Raw genomic sequence first — 13,371 nt, forward strand, 5'->3', positions numbered from 1 at the left:
AAACTTATCGGGGCGGTAAGTTATTGCTGGTAGGCAAGTGGCGAATTTATATTCCTATCTCTAAATGGAAATAACTACTTATATTATACTTAGATAGTTTAGGTAAAAGAAAAAAGGCTCTGTCCCTCACAACCAAAGAATATTATTATTTACCTATTCCTAAGAAAACCGTTGCATTTATTTTTCCCTTTTTCCTGTTATAACGCCATCTATTGTGCAATAGAAACATGAAAAGTTTTATCCGCTCGGCACTAGATGACACTTCATTGGAACTGAGTCTGTTGGTTGAACCAAAGGCAAAGCTTTAAGTTCCGAATACAGGAATACAGTACCTCTAGTACGAAAAACTTTCGAGTTCGTTTCGTTGCGTATTCAAAGTGTCATCGAAAAATTTTGTATGAAAAATTAAACAGCGCCCCCTAGGGCGGCTATAATATAGGGGGCGCTGTTTAATTTTTCATACAAAATTTTTCGATGACACTTTGAATACGCAACGAAACGAACTCGAAAGTTTTTCGTACTAGAGGTACAGGATGCGTGAAGTATTACACTAATGTTCTTGAAACAACAATAACAATTTCAAAGAGTTACATTTACTACAGCAGCGCATGGTATTTAGGAAGTCAGTATTGGAAAGGAAATCTATAGGAAATTTTAATTGGAATAAATAAACATCGGTAAAACAAATTAGTAAATACATAGTTACATAAATAATGAATAAATTACAATAGGGTTTGAGCCCAAAATGTTACTGGTACAAGTTACTAGGTATACCTACTAATATTAATTATCCAGATTTAATAAAATGTGCCCGTTGCGCTTTGTAGCTGTTGTAATAAAAAATATTACTTTAAATTTGTTAATTTATTCGACCATTATTTATCGTTATAATGTGTCCGTCGCGCTTTGCAGTTGTAACAAAAAATATTTTACGTTAAATTCGTAAATTTTTCGTAAATTCGACCATCATTGTACCTATAGTTAGAAGCGACCTCCCTATCTAACTATACATAATGATGGTCGAATTACTATGATGTACCTAACCTACCTAGGTACATCATAGTTATTGATGAATTATTACCTATTTAAAAAATAAAACGCATATCATTCGTCAAATTAAGTTATACATTTTTTTTATCGATTTTTAGTTATTAGTAATATTTATTTCTTATTCCATCTCACATCCCAAGAATAGCCAAGACTTGGAATTTGAGGAACTGCATCACGCACCAACCATGTACGTTGACGCAAGTGCTACCATACCAACTGGGCAAAGGAAAGTTTTTTGGAAAAACTTCTATCATATCCAGCCTTGGGTTAATTTAAGCAATTTTGGTTAAAAATTGTAATTGGGTACTCGGAACTTTTTGGCGACCAACCGTGATGTTCTTTGATAATCATAAATTATTTTATTGCGTCATAATTATTCATAAAATATTACATTACGCAATAACATCGAGAGTCCTACGTAAACAACATATTTAAGATCAGACAAAGGGCGTCAGAAAGTTTGACGATTTTCGACTCTATCACATTAGTGTAACGTCCATTCCAATGAGACACCCACGTCTGGCGAGGGTAACAAAGGGGGCTGTAGTACGCGTGCGCGAATATCAGGCCACCCTAGTGCTACCTAGCTACCCTAGCTAGCGGGCTTTGTCTGGAGCCTAGATGCATGCGCGTTAACGGCGGTGCATTCTGCACCTGCGTCAGCTAATCGATAAAGCGGCGGCGTGGCGTCTGGGGCGAACAAAGGAAACTTACTGCATGGGCGGTGGCCATATTTTAATATTATAATAATGCTTTATAGGGTATTTATTTATTTTATACAGCGATAAAAAAGCCAGGCAAAAGTTAACTTAAGCTGAGTTATAATTTATTAAGAGCGTTGTCACATTTTTCATGCAGAAATCGAGAATTTGGCAGATTTCGAAATGATTTTAGTCATATAATTTATTGTTATAGCTTCTTTTGACTTATATCATCGTAATTATCATACGTTTTTACGGAATGTCTATTGACAAAATCTCGTTCAAATTGGATTTTTGCCTACGAAAACAGCGAATTTCGAAAGCCCGATTTCCAAGTAACTCGCGAAGGCACAACTTTGAACTAATATTACAACAAATTTATTTCTAAGTAAGAAGATAGAATGTATTCATTAGAATAAGCATACCCTGAAGAAGAAAGTGTATTGAGAAAATTTTGATGTTTAATTCATTAAAATGCATTTTTATCATGTCTAAGATAGTCAAAATTCGAGAAAATTACTGCAAGAAAACAGGTCACATCTCATAATCTAAAAGTCATTTGGCAACATAAACTACTTTATACTTAAGAAGAAACATAGTACTATTATTGTGTAAAAAAGAAAAAATACCTATCTTCAATCTTCAAATGAAAAATTAATTTGAAAATACTATAAAATCGGGTGCATCAAATGGCATAAATCAGTCGTGCTTTGGCACTCGTAGACGCCGGGTCTATGTCAGTTGACTGCCCACTGACGTATATGTGTCACGCGTGATTTTTTCGTAAATTGTAGTATGATTGAGTACTTTTGATCCGCAAGTATTTTTAATTTATTTGTTTAGGTAAATCGGACTTGTAATTTCTTTCTTTTCAAACTTTTTATTATTTTACTTACAGAATATGGGTAGAATAGACAAAAAATATTATTATGGTATCTGTTTGGTCAGGAAAAAATAAATGACTAATAAAAATTTTAACAGGGTGTCAAAACATTAGTCTATGCTATTGTGTTTCTACCAACATAAAATATACTCTTCCTTAATAATAAAAGTTGAATAGCGTCTGTATGGTCACACAATGCTTCGTCATGTTTTTCCGAAAGTTCAATTACTGACGACTGAATGAAAGAAATTGGTGCGGAACTATTCATCTGATATTAAACGTTTAGTAATAAAGGGGTAGGTCAGGTAAATGGCAAATCCACCAGCGGTCGCTCGATGACACTTAGACAAATAGTTTTATAAAACGTCAACTAAGTTGGTTAGGTATTTGTATTGTAGATACTTATACAAATGAACGTAAAAAATGAGTTTATTTTTAAAAGTATAGGTACAGGGTGGAAACGATAAGTGATTTCACTTGATTTTTAATTATACAAGATATCGAGAAACTGTTTACTGTTCCTGTAAGTGCTTCATGAGCTCTTTAAAACAATAACAATAAATAGGTCAAAGAATAAACTGGATCTATGCGAAAATTCAATGTTTCCGAATTTCATACTAAATGTATGCCGCCAGCAATACCTACCATATTAGAAGTGTTAATTTTTTAAATTTAAAATTTTAATTCAGTAATATATAATAATCAAACAACAAACTCGTAAATTGCATTCTTATTTAAATTATTTACGGAAAACATGATTTTAGGTTTAACTTGCTACAATATCATCAAGAGATACTAATTAATAAATACTAAATAAACAGATAAAGGGGACGGCATTAAGGCACTCAGAATTCTCAGAAACCATTGATTTCGTGTTTGTTTGTAACTGTATTAAATGTATGAAAGCTGGAAATATAGGTTTTTTGAATAGATTCAGTTCGTTCTTAAACATACTATTGATGCCGTTTGCTAGGTCTCATGAAGCACTTTTTCAGTAAGTAACCATTTGTTCGACATCTTGTATACCTACTATAAGAAATATTCGAGTGAGATCACTTATCGATTATTTTCGTCATCCTTATTTGTATTAAATTTAATTAAAATACACTAAGGCTGAGATGCACCACCTAACTTTGACCCTAACTGACAATAACCGGTGTTTTATGTTAGACAGATTTTTGACATCCAAAATTTTGATGTCAATGTTAAAGTAAGACGGTGCAACACGGCCTAACAAATGTATCGTAGACAGTACTTTTTATTTTCTCCATAAATCTTTCTTTTCTTTGTAAAGCTATCTACAAGCTTTTATTTTCTTTAACATCTGGAGTTGTAAAATCTTGCAACTTAAAATTTACTTACTTCCCGTTTTCCCATTGAGCTGAAATTTTGCATGTCTACACAGGCATCCAAAATTTCGTTTCATTTCGCACTAAATAATTTAATTTACACGTGTTTTCATGCGATGGCCAAGTCATTATATTTATGTAAAACGTTAATGATTTCCTGGACTGGACTTGGTATTACATGGATCTCACAACTTTTTACCGTAGAACAACTGAGTAGTGAGACTTGGTTTTTTGACAAGTATTGTTTTTGATGGGTTTGTATTACAGAACACATGTGTACCTAATGGGATAACTGTTTAAAAACACGATTAGATAAATTTTGCTCTATGGATAAAAATCTTAAAGTTACCTCTGATTTTTTAGCATTATACGACCGTGGTTTATAATAATAAATTCTATAAAATCACAATGATATCAGTATTTACCTCTTTGATTTCCTGACTTGTTTAGCTTTACAAAAACTAAATATTTATTATTAACTTTTAGATAATGAATGAACATTGATGTTTAGTTACGAGCTCTTTGATGGACACAGATGTCATAGATAACGTTTAAAAAATGGCACGCTCGTTTTCATACATTTCATTCTATTTATTTAACCTATCCATATTTATGTGCGGAAACGTCACAAAATCAGAATAAATTTTAATTTTTCCATCCCGCATCATAAAAACGTAAAAAGTCAAAAGTAAAATTTAAATAGTAAATATTTGTCATAAACAAGCTTTTGATGCTGTAAAAAAAAAACATAAATTCTTTCAAACCCATCAACTTATTACTTTACTCAATTTAAAGATTAAAAACTTGTCGCGGGATTTACTAGTGTAAAAAATACATTAATTACGTAACTTGATTTTGCTCAAAGTCTGATCTGAGAAAAAATCAAATAGGTAAATTATATATTATTTCTTTATTATTATGTATGATGTACTGTCTTAGCTACGATACAACTACGGATTAAGATCGTTTAGTCGACGCAGCGTTGAAATTGTACAGATAAATGAAGTTTGCGCACTCACTACGCGACGTCAAGCAATAAAAACCTAAAATTCGAACGCCAACTTTTTGCTACAACGCTCTTAACTCTAGAATTTATAATAGAAATAAAGAAAGAAATAATGCTATGGACATCACACAAAGATGAAGAAGGTAGAAAATAAACATTTATTTATTGACACCACCAAAAATAAGTCAATTGAAAGATAAAAGTACAGTAGAATCCCGATTATCCGGATCAATTAAAACCAGGGGTGTTCCGGATAATCGAAAATCCGGATAATCGATTTCAAAGTAAAATCAAACAATAATTAACTTTTTACAATAGAAAGGGTTTTCAATACATCATTTAGAGTCTAAAAATCTAAATTTTAGACCATTGGGTGAATACATTTCTTTTAACAATGAACTAAGACGAACTCCATACCGTGTTACGGTGGCGGCGCCTTCCGTTTTTATGGGTCCAGACCCTAAATCGGTAATCAGAAACTGTGAAGAATGAGTCCGGATAATCGGATATCCGGATAATCGAAGTCCGGATAATCGAGATTCTACTGTAACTCACTATTACTTTTGAGCTAAAAGTAGAAGTTGGGACCTCAGAATCCGTCAAAAATCATTAATTTATTTTTAAAGTGACGAAAATAAAAACCAAAATATTAAAAATATTAAGATACGTGAAGAGTAGGTAGACAAAAGTTACCTACTCATTTTGCATAGAAAAAAATATCACATCATTATTAAAAATAAAATAATCAATCATAGAATCACTAAAATACATAAAAATTATTACTTTTTAAAACGTAGGTATTTTTATTTTAAATCAAAAATCAATTAAATGATATTGATACTACCTACCTAAATAATAATTGATGGTGAGCAAGCAAATTCAAAGTGAGGCAAATTAAAAAAAAGGTTATTTAAAGCCTGTCTTTCACCTAAAAGTCCGTGCCTAACTAAGTACGTAGTTAAGAAAAGACAGAGATTTTAGCGGACCTTTTCTTACCTACATAGTATTAAAATGCTAACAGCAGTAGCTAGATAGTAAACTAGCCTTTTTTTATTACCACTAATCAGTGAACAAACATCTCATGACAATTTTGAACTCCCAATTGCTTTATGCGTCACGAAATCTGAATTTTCGCTGACCGCCTAACAACCCCCTTAATAATAATACGTATTCATAAAAATCATCTGTAGGTACCCTGAGCACGAATACTTAACCCTCGTAATCGTATTCCTAGGACAGTCGACAGCACTCAAACTGTACATTTCTGTTGTGAAATGATTATCAAGAAATCTCAGAAACTATTTAAACACCCCATACTTTAAATTTGGCTGGTAGGTTCCTTATAGATGTAGGTAGACATCTGGTAAAAACGATTTTTTTTTTCTAAAAAGATTATTAGCAATTTGTACCTACTTATTGCACAAATTACTAATAGTCCCGTTAGCCCCTCGTGGTAAGCTAAATAAGCTTGTGTTACGAGTGGGCTCACCACAATTAGTCGAGCGGCGGTGGGATTCGAACCTGCGTTCCTCGGATCTCGAGTCGGCCACTCCGATCCCTTCACCGTTCGGCTATTGTAATTTCACGAAACTCCACCTCTAAAACGGGTAAAACGGGGTCCACGCGTAAGAAGTAGTCTGCTAGTATTATGACAACGAGATAATTATGGAGAAGCTACTGTGTTCAGCTTGATGACGTCTTGTTTTCCATACAACCGTAGCAGTGCTGCTGTACCTACCTATTGTTTTTCATACAAAAAAACTGATTATGACGATGATCCATCCGACCGATTTCGGCATTTTCGACCATGGCGATTGGCGACCACCAGCCCTGGATCTGTCAATAGGCCGTATAGGCCGCGGCCTAGGGGCGGCAGATTTCAGATGACGCTTACTTGATTTCAGAAGATATAAGTTAAATAAAGATCCAACCCCACCCTAGCCTACGGGCGGCAAAACTGTAAATCCGCCACTGGCGACCAGCCGACCACTCCGACTCCTTGCTGTCTTTGCGGTGCTGGTGTGTCTGAAGATGGCTTACGTTAGCCGATCTTCGTGGCAAACCCCCTCGCACATTGAGGGCATTTGAGCACGCCGCCAACATAGTTATAGTGAATAGCCATACCAAAATGAGAAAGATTAATTTATTCGTGCTACGGGTACAGTATCCAAAACTAGTGACTAATACATATTTCCACATCAAGCTACAGTCATGATAAGCGGTTACTCGGACTTAAGCAATAGTGTTTTTCATTCTAGAGAAATCAAATTCTGTAGTTTCTGGATACAAAATTAATCAATAGTTAGCTCATAAATCAAAATTTTCATAAATAACTGTCTAAGGTCTAACTAAGAAGCTATCCTAACAGTTTCTTCCCCTAAATTAAACCTACAGAGGGAGAGGGATGCAGGAAAACGCTTCATTCTACTCTTTTCAATCATTTTTAATTTTTATCTTCGAATCTAAGTAGATAGACTGATTTCGGAATAAGGGGTAATAAAACAAAGTCATTTCAGCTAACTATATTATTTATTTTAATTGCCTACCTCCCTATAGATTCCTAATATTTTTTGAAATTTAAAGGTAATAAAACAAGTTCTTCTTGGCTATGTTTTTATTTCAAATGCCTACCTCTCTTTATTCCTAATATTTTGATTTTAATAGCGATTCAAAGGTTTGAAATGAAACACCAATTTACCACACCGAGATACATTTATTTATTGATTACAACACAGATTCCATTATATATTGAGAAAAGCTTACACCGACCGACATGAAAAGGCAAGGGAATGAAGGGTTAGGGGTACATCGAGATTACAAGGGGAACCAATAAGCAGGGGAACACAGGAAAATGTACGAGAAAATAAAGATCACAACATCAAAACACCAATTCTCTCACATCGAATATTATATAGAACGCGTCCTAATACGGTTACAGTTTACGGTTACATTCTTATCTATTGAGTACTCGCCTTTTTGCCATTATATAGCGGCAAAAAATTGAGTCACACGAATCCAGCAAGTCGGAACCTCTACAGTCTAGACACATCTCAAGGAAGAGTGATACAAAAAGAATACAAGAATATAGAATAGAGACAGTATAAATTATTATACAAGAGCAATAATAAGAATACAAGAGCAATTATATGATAGAGAAATTATACAAGAAAAAGTCCTTTCAAAATCGCAATCCTGGTCAGCCCCATACAAAAATTATTCAAGAGAAGAATTTTCAAGTCGCCGCGCCATAAGAGTAAGACAATAGAGTAAACTATACAAACTTATGAAATTTACAATAATTCAACTTAAGTAAATGATATATTGCTTAAATAGGAGAAGATGAAGTAGAAGTAGAAAGTCCCGCCGTATACAGCCTCCCCGCTCCTCCGGATGGTGCTTCGTCTTGTTCTGATGACGCCGATGTAGGCTGAGATGTTGTCTTCGAGGACCAGTACTTCAGGGCAGCAGTCTTGTCAACCTGCGGAGATAAAAAATACGCTGATTAGTAAAATGTCCGTAAAAATTAAAAAATAAATTTAAAAGTCAAAGGAATTATAATGAGAAATATATAAATACCTTTTTTCCGAATCGATAGGCTGGCGAAGACGCTGACCGTAGGCCGTACACCAACTGCATCAGGTGGGGAGGCCGCAATCTCGCCTGTCCTATAAACAAAAGAAATAGAATTAGAAATTTGAATTTAAAAAAAAAACAGATCCCCATGTGTGAGCCCTGGTAATAGTACTTACTTGGAAGACCAGCGACTAGGACCCGGAAACTGCTGGCGACTGCCAACAGCATATATAGGCCCATCTTGAACGCGTTCGTCCAGTCAGCCGTCGCAGCGTCCAGACCGCAACCCGCCCCGGCCCATAGGGGCTCAGATGGATCAAGGAGAGAGGGCTGTCCAGGGTTGCTTGAGGTGGCTGGAGGGACCCAACCGTTCTCGGTCGGGTCGCTGCGACGACTAAAGCTCGGACTGCCCAGCAAAACCAGGCACCCTCGGTCGGTCGATACGCGCATGCTCAAAACGAACTTCCTGTGTGGAAAGTTCTAGAAGGGTCAGCGGCGTATTCCTTTACTCGATTTTCCATCCCATTTTCCTCGCTACAGACGAAACACCCCGCTTGTTCATCGATTTTCATTCTATCGCACACGGTTTTGGAATGATTGTGAGGGCAGAATTCATTTTTAGGCTGCAGAGAAACATGATGGAAGCTTCTAGAACTTTCGCGTGGGTAATGTTGGCTGCACTGATATTATACAAGCTCACTCCTGCGGATTTGACTGTGAAGGGTTCATTCCATAATAAACCCCTAACTCTGCCAATTTTGTATCTAGGAAATGAGAGAGTCCTCCAAATGGACATCTAGTTAAAGAGTAGAGGCTAGGTCTATAATTTTAGGTCAAAAGATGCGTTTTCTAAGAGTTCTAAAAGTGATTTCAAAACAGACCGTTTAAAATTATTATACATATCAATCATCCCCCGCAAATCAGAGATCCAGTTGCAATAATGTTGTATGTTTCATATCTACGATCCAAATTGACTCTTAAAGCTGATATTATTGAGTTTAAAGCTTTATGATAACGAATCCAATCAATACTTTCGTCTGGCCCCCACCCTCTACCATCACATAAGTTACTGTATGCACTATGCAAATTTTACCCTTTGAGGGCGCATAATGAGATACAAATTAGATAGATAGGCATACAAATATGATAATAATATTTTTTTCATAAAGTGGTTGTCTACATGAATATCTTTAAAATAATGGAAATGATCAATGCAATGTTAAATGATATTTAATTTTGTTCTTACGTTTTTTTAGTATTTTAAATTTGTTTTGTGGCAAATGATTGCGAATTTTGTATAAATTACGAAACAATAATGATAGGTTATTGAGAAAATGTATTTTTGAAAGATATTTATTTTATTTTATTTTAATTACACAGGTAATTAATAATATAAATTAATCAAAATAATGACTAAAAGATACAAAAAGTAAGTACCTATTATAACTTTCATTATAATAAAAAAATATTCTGATAAGTTATTTTATAATTAATGAAAACCAATTTTTTTAAATTAATATACCTATCTACCTAATTGTTATTTAATAAAATTGTGACGATTATCAATGATAATTTTTAATATTAATACTTGAAGAATTTTTCGTAACGATTTGATATTTTTTAATATTTAGCCATTTTATAAATTTTGCGAACTGAAGTCGGCTCAGCTCATATTTTCATATCTAAAAAATTTACAATTTCATATTAAAATATTTATTAAGATAGGTTACAGGTTAATAAAATTAAATTGGATTTCAAAGATAATAATTTAAGATAGCTAGGAATATATTGCGAAAAGAATTTAAAACCCTGTTTACAAATTTTTAAAAATTCTTCAGCTTTCATGCAAACATTAAATATTTAAAATATGAAGATATTGTCAGAGGAGAACGAGTAGGTACTACCACAGTACTACCAATCCATATAATTTATTCAAATTCATCATCAAACATTAAGATTATGTAGTTTTATTGTAAATTAGAAAATGTATATTTGAGTTTTTGAAGTTATTATTTAGGTAATAACCATTTGAAAAAAATAATTACTTGCGATGCAGAAAAACATGTCTTGTCAAAACATAATTTTTTTTGTCAGAATGAACGGGAAGTATTGAAGCAACATAACAGTGTCTTCATTAATCTCGAATACATATAATATTAACTATACCTTTACGATTTTATTTACTGTTTACATAATTAATACGAAAATAACCTCAACAAGTTTTTTGAACATGCTGTATAATTAGTATGCAGTACAGCGACATCTATGGACGGGTAGAATCTCTGAGCTTTCCTAAATTAAGGTCATAGCACACTTTTCAACCCGAAAAGGAATCGTAATCGTATCAACTCGAGGCGGTCAGTTATTATTTGTATTATTTTTGTGTCAGTTTATTATATAAACCATATAAATCAGGGCCCCGATTGCGCTAATTTGCAATGTCTCCAATTCATTCGCGCTTCATTTCTAGTCGCGCTCCATTTTCATTCCAGCATTTCCAGCTGATGCGCAATTCGGTATCGCAGTATGATCCAAGCACCTTATTTTTGAAACTAAAATACAGCAATAAATGATCGTAAAGCGATTGACTTACGTTTGAGAAAAGTTTTTGTCAGCTTTTACACAAAGACGCAGTTGCGCTGCGTTTATGTTATCTAACGACATTGCGATATGGATTTGTCAAATAGCTGATTTTTGTTCGCCGTCCAGTCGCGTTGTGGCTGAAAATGTTAACCTACCGATATCGAGTTAATCGTCTACCCGTAGCCGAGTGCCGAATTGACGCTGATCCGTTTACGTATGTGCTTATCAGCGTTGCCAGACGTCCCGATTTTTAGATCAAATTTAAATGTCCCGCGCGGGACAGGCTCTGTCCCGCTTTTCGGAGAGAGACACTCACTTCACCAAACTATTGTTTGAAACGCCATATTATTCTAAAGAATAAAACTTTTTAATTTTTTTTTTCTTTTTTTATTCTAAAGACAAATTTAACGATACAGTAAATCTGATTTTAAATATTATTTTTTTGTTAAAATACGTTTTCTATGGCTACTTTTGCTATCTATTGTCACGTAAACGTAATTTTAAGTCAGATAAAAAGAGAAATATTTGAAAACCTTTGATTATATACGCTTTTTTACTATGTCCCGCTTCTGACGGAAGAATCCCGCTATTTTCACTCAAAAAGTACCAAAGTCCCGACTTGGCGAAAAAAAAAAACTGGCAACGCTGGTGCTTATATACGTAGGGTGGACGTCTCGTTGACCGCGCGGTGAAAGTGGTGTTGATCCCTTTCCAGAGCCCCGATTCTGGGATACGATTGGTCAAAACAGCTGACGTCAACTGTTTTGACCAATCGTATCGCAGAATCGAAGAAGCGCGTCTGTATTGGAGACGTTAAAAATTAGCGTAATCGGGGCTCAGGTTGATAAATGTGCGACGACCTTTATCTATAACTTAGGCTACTCGCCGATAGATGGCAATGTGAGAGACATAGAAAGAGTATACCCAATGGAGAGGGCATAATAATATGTTATTGTCACTTTCGTACCACTCAACAAAAACCTGTTTTTAAGTCATTAAATGTACAGGTACTTTAATACACAATGCATGTTATTACTTTAATAATAATAAATTACGTTAACTTTATAATAAGATTAACAATAGCAGTAGGTATGTACGTGAATTCTGTTATGGTCATGGCCACTTTAAGCGTGACTGCGAGAGCTTGAATATGTGACTAGGCATTTTTCGCATGGATTTCGGCAATTTTACAGAAAAACTTAATTACAAGCGTATCCTGATTTATATTAAGATTTACCATGGGTCTCAAACTATCTCTAATAGAATTTTATCCAAATAATCACTTTCGCTATTATTATAATTCTAAATGTAACCACACAACCCAAATCGCATAGCAAATCCACATCAGCGAGTCAATGTTTATAATAGTTATTAATTGTTAGGAAATACAGGGACAGGTAGGTACAATAAAACACCATTTACCGATCAAACTTTAATAATAGCAAACCATAAATAAACAATACAATATTTACATTAATTAACCTACAAAAATCGACACATTTACAAATATATACAAAACAAAATTATTTACTAGTATTTATTTGAACTCTGATTACATCAGGTTCTTTTATCTAAATAAATAATAACTAATTTCGATTTAAAAGTAACATACAGGGTGTCCCAAAAACAATGGATAACCCTGTAACCATCGATAGGCCTCGCCATGGTCTACCTAACGTCCAATTTTGACCCCAGTAAAAATATCATCGTTTTCAAGATTTTTAAGTTTTTGTGCATTTTTAGAAAATTGCCACCTGCGACTACTTTTTCTCATGCCATTTCTACAAATGAGGATACTTTTCAATCTAGTTTTTTTCCTTATCACAAGGGATAGTTGGGCTATCAAAAGAAAAGATTAAAGTTCCACAAACTAGTTTAAAAGTATGAAAATTTTAAGAAATTGCAGAGAAGAAGGAAAAATTAATTCATTGTCTTGCACTTTTGATCAGCCATCGTGTAAAAAAAATGTAGGAAGACCATCGTGCCCATTACTTTAAAAACTTCCTTGATTAATTGAAATTCTAAAAAAGTATCACAAGCCTATGTATTCTGTATTATTATTACAAGCTTTATATTTTACAAGCTTTATATTGACTTCACTTGTTAGTATGTGTGGGACAAATCTTGCAACTGAATTTAAGACCACTTCTCCTCAACCGATTGAGCTGAAATTTGGTATACTTATGTAAGTACGATGACAATGCAATGTTATGGTACCATTGAGCT

General features: G+C 34.0%; 1 protein-coding gene across 1 annotated transcript; it reads right to left on the reverse strand.

Moving 5' to 3' along the window:
• Window positions 1–7,682: 7,682 nt before the first annotated feature.
• LOC135086942 (uncharacterized) lies at window positions 7,683–9,027 on the reverse strand. Its single transcript, XM_063981767.1, has 3 exons — window positions 8,739–9,027; window positions 8,566–8,654; window positions 7,683–8,467 (listed from the first exon to the last, which is right to left on the reverse strand). Exons 1-3 carry the CDS (start codon window positions 9,010–9,012, stop codon window positions 8,315–8,317), a joined length of 516 nt encoding a protein of 171 aa, XP_063837837.1. The 5' UTR covers window positions 9,013–9,027; the 3' UTR covers window positions 7,683–8,314.
• Window positions 9,028–13,371: the final 4,344 nt, after the last annotated feature.

Source organism: Ostrinia nubilalis, chromosome Z (genome assembly GCF_963855985.1).
Source record: "Ostrinia nubilalis chromosome Z, ilOstNubi1.1, whole genome shotgun sequence".
NCBI lineage: Eukaryota > Metazoa > Arthropoda > Insecta > Lepidoptera > Crambidae > Ostrinia > Ostrinia nubilalis.